Source organism: Esox lucius, chromosome 9 (assembly GCF_011004845.1).
Source record: "Esox lucius isolate fEsoLuc1 chromosome 9, fEsoLuc1.pri, whole genome shotgun sequence".
Classification (NCBI taxonomy): Eukaryota; Metazoa; Chordata; class Actinopteri; order Esociformes; family Esocidae; genus Esox; species Esox lucius.
Window position 1 is genome coordinate 2,148,916 of NC_047577.1, and position 20,980 is coordinate 2,169,895.

A 20,980-nucleotide genomic window follows, 5' to 3' on the forward strand; every position below is an offset into this window, starting at 1 on the left:
TCTTCTCATAGACACACACCTACCAGACGAGGTCTCTGGCATGGCTCACTCCAGGGATCCTTTCAGTCTCCGCTGAGTTAATCAGCTTTCTGTCTTTCCTTTTTTTTGTCGCATTTGTTGTAATCTCCAAGCTTAAACTGGATGAATTAATTCCTCAGAGGGATGTTCAAAAAGGAATGTGTGTTTCTTATAATTCGTCAGAGGTATGTTCAGAAAGGAATGTGTCTGTTTCTTATAAGTCGTCAGAGGGATGTTCAGAAAGGAATGTGTCTGTTTCTTATAAGTCGTCAGAAGGATGTTCAAAAAGGAATGTGTCTGTTTCTTATAAGTCCTCAGAAGGATGTTCAGAAAGGAATGTGTCTGTTTGTAATAAGTCGTCAGAGGGATGTTCAGAAAGGAATGTGTCTGTTTCTTATAATTCCTCAGAGGGATGTTCAGAAAGGAATGTGTCTGTTTCTAATAAGTCGTCAGAAGGATGTTCGGAAAGGAATGTGTCTGTTTCTAATAAGTCGTCAGTGGGATGTTCAGAAAGGAATGTGTCTGTTTCTAATAAGTCGTCAGAGGGATGTTCAGAAAGGAATGTGTCTGTTTCTTATAAGTCCTCAGAAGGATGTTCAGAAAGGAATGTGTCTGTTTCTAATAAGTCGTCAGAAGGATGTTCAGAAAGGAATGTGTCTGTTTCTTATAATTCCTCAGAGGGATGTTCAGAAAGGAATGTGTCTGTTTCTAATAAGTCGTCAGAAGGATGTTCGGAAAGGAATGTGTCTGTTTCTAATAAGTCGTCAGAGGGATGTTCAGAAAGGAATGTGTCTGTTTCTAATAAGTCGTCAGAGGGATGTTCAGAAAGGAATGTGTCTGTTTCTAATAAGTCGTCAGAAGGATGTTCAGAAAGGAATGTGTCTGTTTCTTATAATTCCTCAGAGGGATGTTCAGAAAGGAATGTGTCTGTTTCTAATAAGTCGTCAGAAGGATGTTCGGAAAGGAATGTGTCTGTTTCTAATAAGTCGTCAGAGGGATGTTCAGAAAGGAATATGTCTGTTTCTAATAAGTCGTCAGAGGGATGTTCAGAAAGGAATGTGTCTGTTTCTAATAAGTCGTCAGAAGGATGTTCAGAAAGGAATATGTCTGTTTCTTATAACTCCTCAGAGGGCTGTTCGGAAAGGAATGTGTCTATTTCTTATAAGTCGTATTACAGTTTTTTTTACAGTTTATTTTCCTTTTCGATTGTGTTTTGACATAGTGTGTAATTGATGTGTGTATAAATCTTTAGTGTATTTAGTGTGTTTTGTTTTGTTTGATTGTCTCTCTGTCAAAGAGACTTCTGGTCTCAGCATGACCCCAGCTGCTGAAATTAAGCAACAAGCAAAATGTATTAAAACTAAATATATTTATAAAAAATAAAAGAAATGACACTATCGTAACATGGTGGTGGAATAGCTGTCAATTTGCTGAAATATTGTGTTTTATTTCAGATAAAGCCTAACAAACTTTATTTTACATCACTGTGTGTGTGTTTGACCATCTGTGTGTGTCTATCAGGCATTCCAGTGAGAAGTGACATACTGAAATGTTAGAGAAAGACATTGAGGAAGGGAGGTCTGCATTTCATTTATTACTTTGACCACAGAAATGGAGATACATGGAGGTACAGAATGATGTCAACAGAGAAAAGGATGGACAAGGAGGGTGAGTAAAAGGGGAGAGAAGGAGAAAGAATAAGGTACAGTAGAAGGAGAAACTGAGAGAGAAAGAGTAAGGTACAGTAGAAGGAGAAACTGAGAGAGAAAGAGTAAGGTACAGTAGAAGGAGAAACTGAGAGAGAAAGAGTAAGGTACAGTGGGAGAAACTGAGAGAGGAGAGAAATAGGAAAGTGATTGGTCTGAACTCTTCTGAACCATCTTTCTGTGGGATATGTTCGTCTGCACGTGTTTGTGAGATGGTAGATGTTCTGTGCGTGTGTGTGTGCGTGTGTTAGTGTGTGTGTGTGTTTGTGTATGTGTTTGCTCGCCTTTACGTGAAAGTGTGTGGAGAAACAATAGGGAGCTTTGGAAATAGAAGCACTAGAGGGATGGAAGGTTTAAACCGGCTGGTTGGATGTGACTGAGACAGGGACAGAGAACTGATAGAGGAGGTCATCAACACAAAACCAAACAAGAATACAAAGCAGAGAAACAGGGTCAGCCAACATTAAAGCACCACAGAGAACAATGACAAACTTTTGAGCTTTTGAATAGCCTAGGAAAAGGACAATGCAAATCCATTGGAGTCCCCAAATTCTGAGCATTACTGTCATTGTAAAACTGCATTATTACAGACAGAGATTTTAGATACTGTGTTGCATTATAACTGCATCATTACAGAAAGAAGTTTTAATCACTGTGTCGCATTATAGCTGTATCCTTACGGATAGAGGTTTTAGTCACTGTGTCACTTTATAACTGTATCATTAGTGATAGAGGTTTTAGTCACTGTGTCACGTTATAACTGTATCATTATGGACATGGGCTTGAAACTTGGTTGCAGCATACCAACAGTGCCAGAGGGTTTCACAAAGAAAGGTACAAATTGGCTCAGCTGGAAAGTTAGGGTTGCCTTGTCTCGTTATGCTCTAGCAACTACACTCATGGTCAGATGCCTGCGAGTTTATTCAGGACTGCTTTAGAAATCTGGAACATGTTCAGAGACTCATCCATCCAGGACTCAAACAACACAGTCCCAAAAATGAATATGCATGTATCCTTAACAAAGCCCTGGGATATAGAGAGCATTTTATTCCATGTCAGGATAAAATGCTCCAATCACAGTATTGAGTCAAATCCTTTAAGGACACAAAGAAGAAAAGATACAGGCTTGAGCTTTAAACCATGTTTACTACTCACACCTGGAGAAGAGATACCCCTTATTACACAGACACAACACACCTGGAGAAGAGATACCCCTTATTACACAGCCACAACACACCTGGAGAAGAGAAACCCCTTATTACACAGCCACAACACACCTGAAGAAGAGAAACCCCTAATTACACAGCCACAACACACCTGGAGAAGAGAAACCCCTTATTACACAGCCACAACACACCTGGAGAAGGGAAACCCCTTATTACACAGCCACAACACACCTGGAGAAGAGAAAACACTTATTAAACAGCCACAACACACCTGGAGAAGAGAAACCCCTTATTACACAGCCACAACACACCTGAAGAAGATAAATCCCTTATTACACAGCCACAACACACCTGGAGAAGAGAAATCCCTTATTACACAGCCACAACACACCTGAAGAAGAGAAACCCCTTATTACACAGCCACAACACACCTGAAGAAGAGAAAACACTTATTACACAGCCACAACACACCTGGAGAAAAGAAAACACTTATTACACAGCCACAACACACCTGGAGAAGAGATACCCCTTATTACACAGCCACAACACACCTGGAGAAGGGAAACCCCTTATTACACAGCCACGACACACCTGGAGAAGAGAAAACACTTATTACACAGCCACAACACACCTGGAGAAGAGATACCCCTTATTATTCAGACGCGACATATTCAACCACATGGACCATTAATGCCACCAGTAGTTTTGTCAAGTCGATTAAGGTGACTAAGAAACTGTCCTGCCACCTTGGGTCCTCTCCGCATACTGTCTGTCCATTATCCATAGCATTCAGACTGGCTTCGTCCATGCTTGGTAAGTCATAATCACGAGCCCTTCCCCGCATAGCCAATCACTGTTCATTTGCATAATTGAAAGAGGATTGTACTGAAGCATGGTGTCTCGTACCTGGAGGCTCAGAGACACTTCTTGTATGTTATAAGCCGACAGACTGCTGAATAACTGACCTGTCTGACCCCCTACCCAAACTCTGCAAGTAAGGTTTTGTCCTCATGTCAGTCCACACTGAGCAGACACGACCAGGAAGGGAAAACAATTTGTCACATCGCAGAAGAAATTGAAGAATAATGTGCAAGTGCTCCAGTTCATGTGTTGGGAGTCCATGGTCTGAACCCCAATTCCAATAGTCACTAAACTCCCTAAAACCCCCTGACAGTAAACGAGGAGGCCTTGCTTTGAGAACCATAGATCTGCCATTGTCCAACAGGGAAAGCAAAGGAAGGTTTTACCTTAAATAAATAAATCAATTGAGTAATTTTTTTATAAAATCCTTTGCCATCATGATGTCTGGAGATACAGGTGGAGGCCCTGCTCAGTCTTTTTAAACTGCAAGACTTTCAGACTCACGGCAAAATAGCCAGAAAACCATTGGTAGTTAGTACAGACCTGCATGCAGCATGCAGCTCTCAGGAATTTAATTGGCGGCTCGTGAAAATCTAATGTTTTTAGTAGGGGTCCATGCCCTGGGGCTCGTAATGTTTTTAGTAGGGGTCCATGCCCTGGGGCTCATAATGTTTTTAGTAGGGGTCCATGCCCTGGGGCTCGTTATGTTTTTAGTAGGGGTCCATGCCCTGGGGCTCGTCATGTTTTAAGTAGTGGTCCATGCCCTGGGGCTCGTCATGTTTTTAGTAGGGGTCCATGCCCTGGGGCTCGTCATGTTTTAAGTAGGGGTCCATGCCCTGGGGCTCGTCATGTTTTTAGTAGGGGTCCATGCCCTGGGGCTCGACATGTTTTTAGTAGGGGTCCATGCCCTGGGGCTCGTCATGTTTTAAGTAGGGGTCCATGCCCTGGGGCTCGTCATGTTTTCAGTAGGGGTCCATGCCCTGGGGCTCATAATGTTTTTAGTAGGGGTCCATGCCCTGGGGCTCGTTATGTTTTTAGTAGGGGTCCATGCCCTGGGGCTCGTCATGTTTTAAGTAGTGGTCCATGCCCTGGGGCTCGTCATGTTTTTAGTAGGGGTCCATGCCCTGGGGCTCGTCATGTTTTAAGTAGGGGTCCATGCCCTGGGGCTCGTCATGTTTTTAGTAGGGGTCCATGCCCTGGGGCTCGACATGTTTTTAGTAGGGGTCCATGCCCTGGGGCTCGTCATGTTTTAAGTAGGGGTCCATGCCCTGGGGCTCGTCATGTTTTCAGTAGGGGTCCATGCCCTGGGGCTCATAATGTTTTTAGTAGGGGTCCATGCCCTGGGGCTCATAATGTTTTTAGTAGGGATCCATGCCCTGGGGCTCATAATGTTTTTAGTAGGGGTCCATGCCCTGGGGCTCATAATGTTTTTAGTAGGGGTCCATGCCCTGGGGCTCGTCATGTTTTTAGTAGGGGTGCATGCCCTGGGGCTCGTCATGTTTTTAGTAGGGGTCCATGCCCTGGGGCTCATAATGTTTTTAGTAGGGGTCCATGCCCTGGGGCTCGTCATGTTTTTAGTAGGGGTCCATGCCCTGGGGCTCGTCATGTTTTAAGTAGGGGTCCATGCCCTGGGGCTCGTCATGTTTTTAGTAGGGGTCCATGCCCTGGGGCTCGACATGTTTTTAGTAGGGGTCCATGCCCTGGGGCTCGTTATGTTTTTAGTAGGGGTCCATGCCCTGGGGCTCGTCATGTTTTAAGTAGTGGTCCATGCCCTGGGGCTCGTCATGTTTTTAGTAGGGGTCCATGCCCTGGGGCTCGTCATGTTTTAAGTAGGGGTCCATGCCCTGGGGCTCGTCATGTTTTTAGTAGGGGTCCATGCCCTGGGGCTCGACATGTTTTTAGTAGGGGTCCATGCCCTGGGGCTCGTCATGTTTTAAGTAGGGGTCCATGCCCTGGGGCTCGTCATGTTTTCAGTAGGGGTCCATGCCCTGGGGCTCATAATGTTTTTAGTAGGGGTCCATGCCCTGGGGCTCATAATGTTTTTAGTAGGGATCCATGCCCTGGGGCTCATAATGTTTTTAGTAGGGGTCCATGCCCTGGGGCTCATAATGTTTTTAGTAGGGGTCCATGCCCTGGGGCTCGTCATGTTTTTAGTAGGGGTGCATGCCCTGGGGCTCGTCATGTTTTTAGTAGGGGTCCATGCCCTGGGGCTCATAATGTTTTTAGTAGGGGTCCATGCCCTGGGGCTCGTCATGTTTTTAGTAGGGGTCCATGCCCTGGGGCTCATAATGTTTTTAGTAGGGGTCCATGCCCTGGGGCTCATAATGTTTTTAGTAGGGGTCCATGCCCTGGGGCTCATAATGTTTTTAGTAGGGGTCCATGCCCTGGGGCTCGTCATGTTTTTAGTAGGGGTCCATGCCCTGGGGCTCGTAATGTATTCACTGACGTCCCGACACACATATACCAACACACATTCACACTCACACACATACCAACACACATTCACACTCACACACATACCAACACACATTCACACTCACACGCATCCCAACACACATTCACACTCACACGCATCCCAACACACATTCACACTCGCAAACATACCAACACAGTCACAGGACATCCCAACACACACATACCAAACCACACATCCCAACACACACACACACACACTACAATGTATTATATTGACACTGTAGTTATAATGAGTTTGTGGTCCTCTTGTCTCCTTCAGTGTTTCTTATGGGCTTGTAAAAATGCAAACACATGAACACACCCACACACAGAAATACACACACACACACAGAAATACATACAGACACAAAGTGTTATATGAGCAGAAGGAGAGATGTTAAAGACCAGACATAAAGACAGCAGACAGGGGAGGATTGAGAGAAAAAACAAGAATACATGGAGTGCCATTAATCACAAAGTTGTTTACTGTTCTCTCCCTCTATTAACCTTGTCTCCTTTCCTCTCTCTGTCTCCCTGTCTTAACCTCTCCTCATCTCCTTTCCTCTCTCTGTCTCCCTGCCTTAACCTCTCCTCATCTCCTTTCCTCTCTCTGTCTCCCTGCCTTAACCTCTCCTCATCTCCTTTCCTCTCTCTGTCCCCCTCCCTTAACCTCTCCTCATCTCCTTTCCTCTCTCTGTCTCCCTGCCTTAACCTCTCCTCATCTCCTTTCCTCTCTCTGTCCCCCTCCCTTAACCTGATTTCATCTCTCACTCTGTCACCCTCCTTTATCCTCCCTTTCTGTCCCTCTTCCTCAGTCTCCCCCCTTTATCCTCACCTCCTGTCCTTCCTCAGTCTCCCTCCCTGTTCCTATCCTTATATCATTCATTTTGAAGATGTGTTAGACTGTGTGTGTGGGTCTGCAGTGTATGTGTGTGTGTGTCTGCACTGTGTGTGATTAATGTGTTAATTGATGAAGTGGCTGTGGGATTGATTAGTAGGGTCTGCCTGTAATAGATTCATTAGACAGATGATGGATCAGTACGATCTGAGGGCAGCTGTTATGTCTAGTATCTGATACAGCACTGTTACAATGGACACACACACACACTTCAAGGAGATGCCGTTGTATTATTACACCTTACCTTTACCATTCAGAAGTAATAAATAATCCTAACCCTTACCTTAACCATTCAGAAGTAATAAATAATCCTAACCCTTACCTTAACCAATCAGAATTAATAAATAATCCTAACCCTTACCTTAACCAATCAGAATTAATAAATAATCTTAAACCTTACCTTAACTATTCAGATTTAATCAATAATCCTAACCATAACCCTTACCTTAACCATACTGAAAAATACCAGACCATAACCCTTAACTTAACCATACTGAAAAATACCAGACCATAACTCTTAATTTAACCATACTGAAAAATACCCGACCATAATTCTTACCTTAACCATACTGAAAATTACCAGACTATAACCCTTAACTTAACCATACTGAAAAATACCAGACCATAACCCTTAACTTAACCATACTGAAAAATACCAGACCATAACTCTTAATTTAACCATACTGAAAAATACCCGACCATAATTCTTACCTTAACCATACTGAAAATTACCAGACTATAACCCTTAACTTAACCATACTGAAAAATACCAGACCATAACCCTTAACTTAACCATACTGAAAATTACCAGACCATAACCCTTAACTTAACCATACTGAAAAATACCAGACCATAACCCTTAACTTAACCATACTGAAAAGGGTTGATTATTCTCTCATCTAGTCTCACTTCACATATAGACGTTTATCTACCCCTGGACAAATGGCAAAAGCGAATGTGAGCCAATGAGATTTGGTTGCAAATTTTGCATGATTTAACATGCTAAAGGCTGTTTCGCTATTGAATCCTGTGTGTGGGAAATATCTAGTCCCTGAGCTGTGTGCCCAGGATTACCTCGTCAACCAAATGCTCCAATTTACCCTGTCAGTCAAAAAGGAGTTAAAGACCAGACACGTCATTCATTCAGAGTTTCTGGCTGTATGTTTTTGCCTTTATATAATGCCCACAACTAGAATTGTAATCCTACTCTCTGTTTCTGTCTCTATCTTTTCTGTCTGTTTCTGTCTCTGTCTTTTCTCTCTGTTTCTGTCTTCTCTGTCTCTGTCTTTTCGCTGTTTCGGTCTTCTCTCTCGGTTTCTGTCTCTGTCTTCTCTCTCTGTCTCTGTGTTCTCAGTCTCTGTCTTCTCTCTTGGTTTCTGTCTCTGTCTTCTCTGTTTCTGTCTGTCTTTTCTCTCTGTTTCTGTGTCTGTATTTAAAAAAAATTCTTTAGAAAAATAAGAAAATGTAACTAAATCTGAAGAGATATTTGCCTGAGTGAAATAATCTGCCAATAGAACAAGCCAAATTACAAGAAACAAGAAAATCAAGGCCTATTATCTAAAACTTAGCTTGTTAAGAAGCTCTATCTTTTCTCTCTGTTTCTGTCTCTATCTTTTCTCTCTGTTTCTGTCTCTATCTTTTCTCTCTGTTTCTGTCTCTATCTTTTCTCTCTGTTTCTGTCTCTATCTTTTCTCTCTGTTTCTGTCTCTATCTTTTCTCTCTGTTTCTGTCTCTATCTTTTCTCTCTGTTTCTTTCTCAGTTCTTTCTCTTGGTTTTTTCTAAAGTCAATTCAGTTTTTCTCAGTACTTTTCTAAGGAGAGGAGGACGTGGAGAGGTGTATTATTCTGGGTCTGCCTTCCTTAACACCTGCTGACCTTTCCAATTTACCATGTCAGTCATACACACACACACACACACACACAGGTAGTTGTGTCCATTGTGCACACACTGGAGTGTATTGTGGTTCTCCAAGGATTTGACATTCTCGCCATTTACTGTTTAAAATGAGACGGTAATTCGTCCCTCTCTGGCACAAAGAGAGAAGGAGAGAAAGCGACAGATAAAGACAAGAGGGTGAGACTTGTTTTCCCTATTTTAATGAGACATCCTTGTTACGCCCCCACACACACACCCAACTGTAACACATTCCACAAATTCCACACAATCACATTCCACTGTACAAAACAAACAGCACTGTGCAATATGGACTCCAGCCCTACTTTCCTGATGGACCTCCGACCACACAGCCACCCACAAACTCACACTGTTCCTGGAAAACCATTTCACCCTGAGGTGCACTGAGACCATGGTGTCACGTCATAGCATTGTAATCTTCAGCCCCCCCCTCTGAACCGGTTCCTCCATGTTAACCCAACGGCCTTCGCCGACAGAGATAGAAATGGAAATGGCGAGAAATGAGAGAGAAAGAAAGAGAGAAACATAGAGAGGCAAAGACAAAGACAAAGTGAAAGTGAGAGGTAGCAATTAAGAGAAATTAGAGAAAGCAAGAGAAACTGAAAATATGAGGATAGAGTACTCTGAGACAATATATAACACAGCTAGACAGGCGAGACTGATGATGACATCTGAATATCAGATATACACTCACCTAAAGGATTATTAGGAACAACATACTAATACTGTGTTTGACCCCCTTTCGCCTTCAGAACTGCCTTAATTCTACGTGACATTGATTCAACAAGGTGCTGAAAGCATTCTTTAGAAATGTTGGCCCATATTAATAGGATAGCATCCTGCTGTTGATGGAGATTTGTGGGATGCACATCCAGGGCACGAAGCTCCCGTTCCACCACATCCCAAAGATGCTCTATTGGGTTGAGATCTGGTGACTGTGGGGGCCATTTCAGTACAGTGAACTCATTGTCATGTTCAAGAAACCAATTTGAAATGATTCGAGCTTTGTGACATAGTGCATTATCCTACTGGAAGTAGCCATCAGAGGATGGGTACATGGTGGTCATAAAGGGATGGACATGGTCAGAAACAATGCTCAGGTAGGCCGTGGCATTTAAACGATGCCCAATTGGCACTAAGGGGCATAAGGTGTGCCAAGAAAACATCCCCCACACCATTACACCACCAGCCTGCACAGTGGTAACAAGGCATGATGGATCCATGTTCTCATTCTGTTTACACCAAATTCTGACTCTACCATCTGAATGTCTCAACAGAAATCGAGACTCATCAGACCAGGCAACATTCTTCCAGTCTTCAACTGTCCAATTTTGGTGAGCTTGTGCAAATTGTAGCCTCTTTTTCCTATTTGTAGTGGAGATGAGTGGTACCCGGTGGGGTCTTCTGCTGTTGTAGCCCATCCGCCTCAAGGTTGTGCGTGTTGTGGCTTCACAAATGCTTTGCTGCATACCTCGGTTGTAACGAGTGGTTATTTCAAGTCAAAGTTGCTCTTCTATCAGCTTGAATCAGTCGGCCCATTCTCCTCTGACCTCTAGCATCAACAAGGCATTTTTGCCCACAGGACTGCCGCATACTGGATGTTTTTCCCTTTTCACACCATTCTTTGTAAACCCTGAAAATGGTTGTGCGTGAAAATCCCAGTAACTGAGCAGATTGTGAAATACTCAGACCGGCCCGTCTGGCACCAACAACCATGCCACGCTCAAAATTGCTTAAATCACCTTTCTTTCCCATTCTGACATTCAGTTTGGAGTTCAGGAGATTGTCTTGACCAGGACCACACCCCTAAATGCATTGAAGCAACTGCCATGTGATTGGTTGATTAGATAATTGCATTAATGAGAAATTGAACAGGTGTTCCTAATAATCCTTTAGGTGAGTGTAGATTCAGTAGAGACCGATAACATCACAATATCAGATAAAGATACAGTAGAGACTGATAATATCTGAATATCAGAAAAAGGTTCAGTAGAGACTGATAACATTTGAATATCAGATATGGATTCAGTAGAAAATGATAACATCAAAATATCAGATAAAGATTCAGTAGAGACTGATAACATCTGAATATCAGATATAGATTCAGTGGAGACTGATAACATCTCAATTTCAGATATGGATTCAGTAAAGACTGATAACATCTCAATTTCAGATATGGATTCAGTAAAGACTGATAACATCTCAATTTCAGATATGGATTCAGTAGCGACTGATAACATCTGAATATCAGATATAGATTCAGTAGAGATTGATAACATCTCAGTTTCAGATATAGATTCAGTAGAGACCGATAACATCTCAATTTCAGATATGGATTCAGTAGGGACTGATAATATCTCAATACCAGATATAGATACAGTGAAGACTGATAACATCTGGATATCAGATTTACATTCAGTAGAGGCTGAAAGCATCTCAATTTCAGATATAGATTCAGTGGAGACTGATAGCATCTGAATATCAGATATGGAAACTGGAGAGTCTGATCACATTTGAATATTATATGTAGACACAGTAGAGACATGCAAATGAAAACAACACACACACAAAAATATGGAGCACAGACTGTTGACCCCTGGGTAGAGAGGTGCATGGTGGGAAGGATCCTGACATATGGTGAAGGACCGTGGGGACAGGAACAGGATATGCTTTTTTTTCGGAATCACATTGTGTGTGAGTGTGTGTTTGACTTTGAGTATTGGTTCAGGAAGAATATTTTTGATGCTCTATTGTTTTTAAAAAGCTCCAAGGAGTTTATTATATTGTACGCCTTCCTCTTTCTTTCCCCTCTTTCTTCTCTCTCTCTCTTTCCCGCTCCATAAGCCTCTCATCTTTCTGTTTCTCTCTGAGAATAAGAGGCAAACACACACACACACACACAACAAAAATAGACACACAGACACTTGCACATGTTTGTTTCTGTCCTTGTGGGGACATTATTTCTAACCTCGTGGGGACCTATTCACTTAACCATGGAATCAATGTTCCCTATTCTCTATCGCTAAATTTAACATCTAGCCCCTACCCTAAACCTAACTTTAGCATCTATAACTTACCTTTTATGCCTAAACTTAACCTAGCCCTAACACCTAACCTAAAGATAAGCTGATGCCTAAAACTAAAAGTTACTTGTAACACTTTGCCCAATTATTTACTTCAACCTAACCACTTAGCCGAAAGTCTGGTAGAGACCTGCCTAAAAGCCTTGTGGGGACAGATTAGTCTGGTTTTACTATCTTCTGGGGACATAAAGGTCTCCATATGTACACATGGAAGTGGATCTCCCTCACACGCACACACACACAGTAAAAGCTTTTCAGTGTATTCTAGAAGGAGCCACAATCTCAAGTCAGATTTGTTGTTTGTCCAGAGGTGGTTAACGTCTATGGGGATGTAAAATGAAACTTCCAAATGTTAAGTGGAGATTGAGATGATAACAGTAGGAGTATGGCTCCTAGACAAGAATGGTTAGATTTAGATAATCATTCAGAATGGTTAAGGTTCAGGTTAGGTGTTAATTCAGGATGGTTAGGGTTAGTTATTCATTATGAATGGTTAGGGTTAGATATTCATTCAGAATGGTTAGGGTTAGGTGTTCATTCAGAATGGTTAGGGTTAGGGTTAGTTATTCATTCAGAATGGTTAGGGTTAGGTGTTCATTAAGAATGGTTAGGGTTAGTTATTCATTCAGAATGGTTAGGGTTAGATATTCATTAAGAATGGTTAGGGTTAGATATTCATTCAGAATGGTTAGGGTTAGGGTTAGTTATTCATTCAGAATGGTTAGGGTTAGTTATTCATTCAGAATGGTTAGGGTTAGATATTCATTCAGAATGATTAGGGTTAGATTTTCATTCAGAATGGTTAGGGTTAGGGTTAGGTGTTCATTCAGAATGGTTAGGGTTAGGGTTTAGGAAAGGCTTCAACCAAACATCATGCAGAAGGAAGAGTCTGAATACAGTCCTTGGATGTGTTATATTTGTTACAAATCCCTGAGTAGTTTTTATACTATTATAATTCAAAGTAAAATTCCTGTGGTATACCACTCTGTGAGCATCCAGGTGTTCAACATTTTGGACTACTACATATTGACCTTGTGTTTTTCATTAAGGCAACATGATCAGGAGCTGTTCCAGTCATGTTGATTTGGGAAGCCTCATCAACAAGTTGGCTGAGATATGATGTCTGGGAGATGTTAAACATCATGACGATGCTGAAGATTTTGAACATCTGTCAACACGAAAATGTATCAAAGGTTTTTCTCAGGAGGAGCTGATGGGGACAAACAAACGTATCAGAATGAGGAGATTCTGTCTGGACTCAGAGGTCAGAGGTCAAAGGGAGTTTTAGGGAGTTTATAGGAGGGCGAGTCACACACACTGTGGTCACAGTCAGTCACGGGTCAGGGTGTGATGTCACCAGAGGTCCAGACACATACACATCCATGAACACCCACAGACACCAACAGACAAACACACACATCCATGAACCCCCACAGACACCAACAGACACATACACATCCATGAACACCCACAGACACCAACAGACAAACACACACACATCCATGAACACACACAGACACCAACAGACAAACACACACATCCATGAACCCCCACAGACACACACACACACACACATCCATGAACCCCCACAGACACACACACACATCCATGAACCCCCACAGACACACACACACACACACATCCATGAACCCCCACAGACACACACACACACACACATCCATGAACCCCCACAGACACACACACCAAGGGACAGGGTGACCCTGTTGTTCATAGTGTCCTCCAGGAAGCTGAATACATGAATACTGAATAAATCCCAAGGCAACACAAACACACAAACGGATGAAGACACAAACACATAGAGACACACACACACACACTTTGAGACACAACACAACACAACCTACATCTGTTTTCTTCTCTAAGGTCATCAGTAAACCAGCTAGCTTTTAAGTGACACTTGATGTCATCAATCTTTTGAGTGAGGCTTGACGTCATCCATCTTTTTAAGTGTGGCTTGACGTCATCCATCTTCAGCTGAGGCTTGATGTCGTCCATCTTTTAATTGAGGCTTGACTTCATCCATCTTTTAAATGAGGCTTGACGTCGTCCATTTTTTAAGTGAGGCTTGACATCGTCTGTCTTTTAAGTGAGGCTTGACATCATCCATCTTTTATGAGACACTGAGAAAGCCAACTAACTTTAAAGGAATCGACTGATAGACTGACTCATCTCACTAATTGTATTTATTTCTCCTTCTCTGTTTTTCTCCATATCTCTATCACTCTTCATCTCCATCACTCTCTCTGTCTCTCACTCTCTCTCCATCTATACAGTATATAGTAGTGTAATACAAAAATATATAATAAATACATAAAAAAGTCTCAAGTTATGGGATTAAAAACTAAATGGCCTGTATCCCTAACCACCACAGCCTTTTCACCCAATACCCAAGTTGGTTAATGTCTTCTGTTATGTTTTCAAATTATTTGTAGTGATTGATATTTCTGGGAAAGGAAGCTTGTCTTAGGTGTTGGCAGAGTGAACCTGTTGTCTTTGGGCAGGTGACTTTCTGTCGATCTAGTCTGGTTGTGTCCTCTGTCAGACAGCAGGTTCCTTCCTCAGTTGTCTTACAATCAGAGTTGTCAGGTAGTCCGGCACTGTGTGTTGTCTGTTTAGAGCCAACTACCACTGAAATTTGTGATTTTGTCCCAATATTCTTTTTAAAAATTAACTTAATAAAATTTTAGTTGGTATTGTATTGTTTGGTAATAATTTAGTCTGGTGGTTGGCATTGATTTGTTTGGTTTTAATTTGGTTGGGCGGTTGGCAGTGATTTATTTTGGTTGTAATTAGGTTGGGTGTGCTGGCAGGGCTTTGTTTTGGTTGTAATTTGGATGGGTGGGTGAGCACAGTTTTTGGCAGGTCCCGCCAGGTAAAATGCAATTTCTGGCAAAGCGTTAATGTAAATGTCAGGATTGAGGTTATATAGTTTTTTAAATATTAAAGACAGGAAAGAGCAGGGCTGCGGATATGTACTTGAGGCCACAGTTCGAACCATCCAAGGCTATGATTAGGGTTAGGTTAAGGTTTATATTCAGTTTAGGTTAAGATTAGGGTCAGGTTACGTTTAGGTTAAGATTACTGTTAAATGAACACAGTAATCTGACACACCTTCCCCCTGTCCCCCCCACATTCCCTCCCACCTTCCCCCTGTCCCCCCACCTTCCCCCTGTCCCCTATCATCCCCCCCACCCCTGAGAAGCATGTTAAACAGCCTGACTGCCAGGTTAAACAGCCTGACTGCCAGGTTAAACAGCCTGACTACCAGGTTAAACATCCTGACTACCAGGTTAAACAGCCTGACTGCCAGGTTAAACAGCCTGACTACCAGGTTAAACATCCCGACTGCCAGGTTAAACAGCCTGACTGCCAGGTTAAACAGCCTGACTACCAGGTTAAACATCCTGACTACCAGGTTAAACATCCTGACTACCAGGTTAAACAGCCTAAATATCAGGTTAAACATCCCGACTGCCAGGGTAAACAGCCTGACTACCAGGTTAAACATCCTGACTACCAGGTTAAACAGCCTGACTGCCAGGTTAAACAGCCTGACTAGCAAGTTAAACAGGCTGACCACCAGGTTAAACATCCTGACTACCAGGTTAAACAGCCTGAATATCAGGTTAAACAGCCTGACTACCAGGTTAAACAGCCTGACTGCCAGGTTAAACAGCCTGACTAGCAGGTTAAACAACTTGATTACACTTTATCACATAGGTCAGAAAAAAAATGCAGTGTATTTTGTTTTTGTTGTTAATTGTAACAGTTTTAATTATTTTATGCCCAAAGTTTATGTGCTGTTATGTTTTTTTGTCTGTGAATACATGGAGCTTTTCCTGATATGATCTCTCTCTCTGTTTTTCTCTCCCTGTCTCTCTCCCTGTCTCTCTCTCTGTTCCTCTCTATTCCTCTCTCTCCCTGAAGTTCTGTCTCTCTCTCTGTCTCCATCCCTCTGTCTCCCGCTCTTTGTCTCTCTGTCTCTCTCACTCTAATTAATTGATGCGACAGAGCAAGAGGCTGGAGGGTGAAGGATGGTTGTGTTGGATTAAGTAGAGTGAGTTAATTCATGAGTTTCAGCAGTATATTATGGTAGGCTGTCAGGTGGCAAACAGGACTTCCTTAGGCAGGCGGTGAACCTGGAGTAAATTCATTCTATAACCAACCATTAGGAGGAACCTGGAGTAAATTCAGTCTATAACCAACCATTAGGAGGAACCTGGAGTAAATTCAGTCTATAACCAACCATTAAGAGGAACCTGGAATAAATTCAGTCTATAACCAACCATTAAGAGGAACCTGGAATAAATTCAGTCTATAACCAACCATTAGGATGAACCTGGAGTAAATTCAGTCTATAACCAACCATTAAGAGGAACCTGGAATAAATTCAGTTTATAACCAACCATTAGGAGGAACCTGGAGTAAATTCAGTCTATAGCCAACCATTAAGAGGAACCTGGAGTAAATTCAGTTTATAATCAACTAGTGTTCATTAGGAGGAACCAGGAGTAAATGCTTTATGTAACCAGTTTTCCATAGGTATTCGTTCGTTGCTTATTGGCCTATTTACGTTATATTTCTGGTGTTTACAAATTGTTCACCAAGGAGAGATATGTGGTGTAATATCTAATGAGCTACAAACCTCTGATATCACATTCTTGAGCTGACAGAAATCCACTATACTGTCTAAAAAAAATATGAGTTTGTTTTTTTATTGATTAAGTCAACAACTGTCTGAGGGTGTCTATTCGTCTGGTCCAGGAGAATCTAAAAACATGTATCCTTTTTTTTTGTGTCAGTTTACATCAGCCTCCCAGACTATTTCAAAGGTCAAATACAAGAACTGTTTCAATAAATATGCTGTTTGTCCGATATAGACAAGGATCTAGTCTAGGTCTCTATTTCTGCAGGGAGGTAAGACTAGTTCTTTAAATAGAAGGTTTAACTATGGACCAATCCACTGTATTCAGGTTCTCTAGATAGAAGGGTTAACTATGGACCAATCCACTCTATTCAGGTTCTCTAGATAGAAGGGTTTACTATGGACCAATCCACTGTATTCAGGTTCTCTAGATATAAGGGTTAACTATGGTCCAATCCACTGTATTCAGGTTCTCTAGATAGAAGGGTTAACTATGGACCAATCCACTCTATTCAGGTTCTCTAGATAGAAGGGTTAACTATGGACCAATCCACTCTATTCAGGTTCTCTAGATAGAAGGGTTAACTATGGACCAATCCACTCTATTCAGGTTCTCTAGATAGAAGGGTTAACTATGGACCAATCCACTGTATTCAGGTTCTCTAGATATAAGGGTTAACTATGGTCCAATCCACTGTATTCAGGTTCTCTAGACCGAATGGTTTACCAATGTGTAATTTTCTCTCTTTATGTTCTGTAACCGGGCAATATTCAATCCAAGACTTTCATCTGAACACTGACACATCTTAACACTGACACATCTTAACACTGACACATCTTAACACTGACACATCTTAACACTGACACATCGTTGTGAGCAGAGAGTATTTACTGTTACGTCTGTGTGACAATGTCATGCCAATATGTTCAAGTCTGCCAGAATACAGTATTTAGGACAGCTGAAATTAAATGTGGAAATTAAATGTGCCTCCTCCCTCTCTTTCTTCCTTCTCTATCTCTCCTTCCTCTCTTCTCCTCCCTCTCTTCTCCTCCCTCTCTCTCTCCCCTCTCCTCTCTCTCTGCATCTGACTGACAGTGAGTAAGAAGCATCGTGGTTCTCAGGGTAAGACAGGTAACCAGCACTCTCTCTTCTTTCTCTCTTCTCTCTCTTTTATCTCTTTCTCTCCTTTTTCTCAATTTCTTAATTCAGTTCAAATGACTTTATTTGCATTGGAAAACAGTAAACAGTTTGTAAAGAAAGCGTGCAGCAATTAAACAAAGACCATTGAAATGTTGAAATGATTAACAGAATGCAGTACATCAGTACTACACTTAATGTATTTAAAGCAGTACATCAGTACTACACAGAATGTATTTAAAGCAGTACATCAGTACTACACACAATGTATTTAAAGCAGTACATCAGTACTACACACAATGTATTTAAAGCAGTACATCAGTACTACACATAATGTATTTAAAGCAGTACATCAGTACTACACAGAATGTATTTAAAGCAGGACATCAGTACTACACATAATGTATTTAAAGCAGTACATCAGTACTACACAGAATGTATTTAAAGCAGTACATCAGTACTACACAGAATGTATTTAAAGCAGTACATCAGTACTACACAGAATGTATTTAAAGCAGTACATCAGTACTACACAGAATGTATTTAAAGCAGGACATCAGTACTACACATAATGTATTTAAAGCAGTACATCAGTACTACACATAATGTATTTAAAGCAGTACATCAGTACTACACAGAATGTATTTAAAGCAGGACATCAGTACTACACATAATGTATTTAAAGCAGTACATCAGTACTACACAGAATGTATTTAAAGCAGTACATCAGTACTACACAGAATGTATTTAAAGCAGTACATCAGTACTACACATAATGTATTTAAAGCAGTACATCAGTACTACACATAATGTATTTAAAGCAGTACATCAGTACTACACAGAATGTATTTAAAGCAGGACATCAGTACTACACAGAATGTATTTAAAGCAGTACATCAGTACTACACAGAATGTATTTAAAGCAGTACATCAGTACTACACAGAATGTATTTAAAGCAGTACATCAGTACTACACAGAATGTATTTAAAGCAGTACATCAGTACTACACATAATGTATTTAAAGCAGTACATCAGTACTACACAGAGTGTATTTAAAGCAGTACATCAGTACTACACAGAATGTATTTAAAGCAGTACATCAGTACTACACAGAATGTATTTAAAGCAGTACATCAGTACTACACAGAATGTATTTAAAGCAGGACATCAGTACTACACAGAATGTATTTAAAGCAGGACATCAGTACTACACAGAATGTATTTAAAGCAGTACATCAGTACTACACAGAATGTATTTAAAGCAGTACATCAGTACTACACAGAATGTATTTAAAATAACATGAATACTGGTTTTCCTGATTTCCCCACCATCCCTCATTCTTTCTCTCTGTCCATATCTTTCTCTCCATCTATCCACCGATCCCTCTCTTTACTCATCCCTCTCTCTTCCCTCCATCGCTCTCTATCTCAAACTATCCATTTAACTCCATCCGTTCATCTCCCTCTCCATTAATCTCTCTGGGATGCGATATATAGAGGAGCTTGGCAGCTGAATGAACAGATGAATGTTTACAAACGAGTCTGTTTTCTTCCCACTCTCAGAGACCATGTTAATGTTCCCTGTATGTTTATAAGATCCCTGAACACAGACCATGTTAATGTTCCCTGTATGTTTATTAGATCCCTGAACACAGACCATGTTAATGTTCCCTGTATGTTTATTAGATCCCTGAACACAGACCATGTTAATGTTCCCTGTATGTTTATAAGATCCCTGAACACAGACCATGTTAATGTTCCCTGTATGTTTATAAGATCCCTGAACACAGACCATGTTAATGTTCCCTGTATGTTTATTAGATCCCTGAACACAGACCATGTTAATGTTCCCTGTATGTTTATTAGATCCCTGAACACAGACCATGTTAATGTTTCCTGTATGTTTATTAGATCCCTGAACACAGACCATGTTAATGTTCCCTGTATGTTTATAAGATCCCTGAACACAGACCATGTTAATGTTCCCTGTATGTTTATAAGATCCCTGAACACAGACCATGTTAATGTTCCCTGTATGTTTATAAGATCCCTGAACACAGACCATGTTAATGTTCCCTGTATGTTTATAAGATCCCTGAACACAGACCATGTTAATGTTCCCTGTATGTTTATAAGATCCCTGAACACAGACCATATTAATGTTCCCTGTATGTTTATAAGATCCCTGAACACAGACCATGTTAATGTTCCCTGTATGTTTATTAGATCCCTGAACACAGACCATGTTCATGTTCCCTGTATGTTTATTAGATCCCTGAACACAGACCATGTTAATGTTTCCTGTATGTTTATAAGATCCCTGAACACAGACCATGTTAATGTTCCCTGTATGTTTATAAGATCCCTGAACACAGACCATGTTAATGTTCCCTGTATGTTTATAAGATCCCTGAACACAGACCATGTTCATGTTCCCTGTATGTTTATTAGATCCCTGAACACAGACCATGTTAATGTTTCCTGTATGTTTATAAGATCCCTGAACACAGACCATGTTAATGTTCCCTGTATGTTTATAAGATCCCTGAACACAGACCAGGTTAATGTTCCCTGTATGTTTATTAGATCCCTGAACACAGACCAGGTTAATGTTCCCTGTATGTTTATTAGATCCCTGAACACAGACCATGTTAATGTTTCCTGTATGTTTATTAGATCCCTGAACACAGACCAGGTTAATGTTCCCTGTATGTTTATTAGATCCCTGAACACAGACCATGTTAATGTTCCCTGTATGTTTATAAGATCCCTGAACACAGACCATGTTCATGTTCCCTGTATTGTTCATTCCTTCACATACAGATGTTTATCTTTAAGGCATGAATCTCTAAATCCAGTTGCATTTCTCTCTCTCTATCTGTCTGTCTGTCATCCCTCCATCACTGTGTGTAATGTCAGTGTGAGGGCGGTTGACATGTATGTGACAACTCTATTAATACACACCCTTAACTTCACACTGGTTTGTGTGAATGTGTATGTGTGTGTGTGTGTGTGTGTGTCAATGTGTGTGTGTGTGCTCCTTGCCTACAGGGATTAACACACTGAAGGGATTA

General features: G+C 41.2%; 1 protein-coding gene across 1 annotated transcript in view; it reads left to right on the forward strand.

Annotated features, from left to right (window-relative positions):
- sdk1b (sidekick cell adhesion molecule 1b) overlaps positions 1-20,980 on the forward strand; it is a 283,277-nt gene that overhangs the window by 168,585 nt on the left and 93,712 nt on the right. Inside the window, 1 exon segment of the mRNA XM_034294030.1 lies at positions 17,864-17,890. Coding sequence (XP_034149921.1) covers positions 17,864-17,890 — 27 coding nt within the window.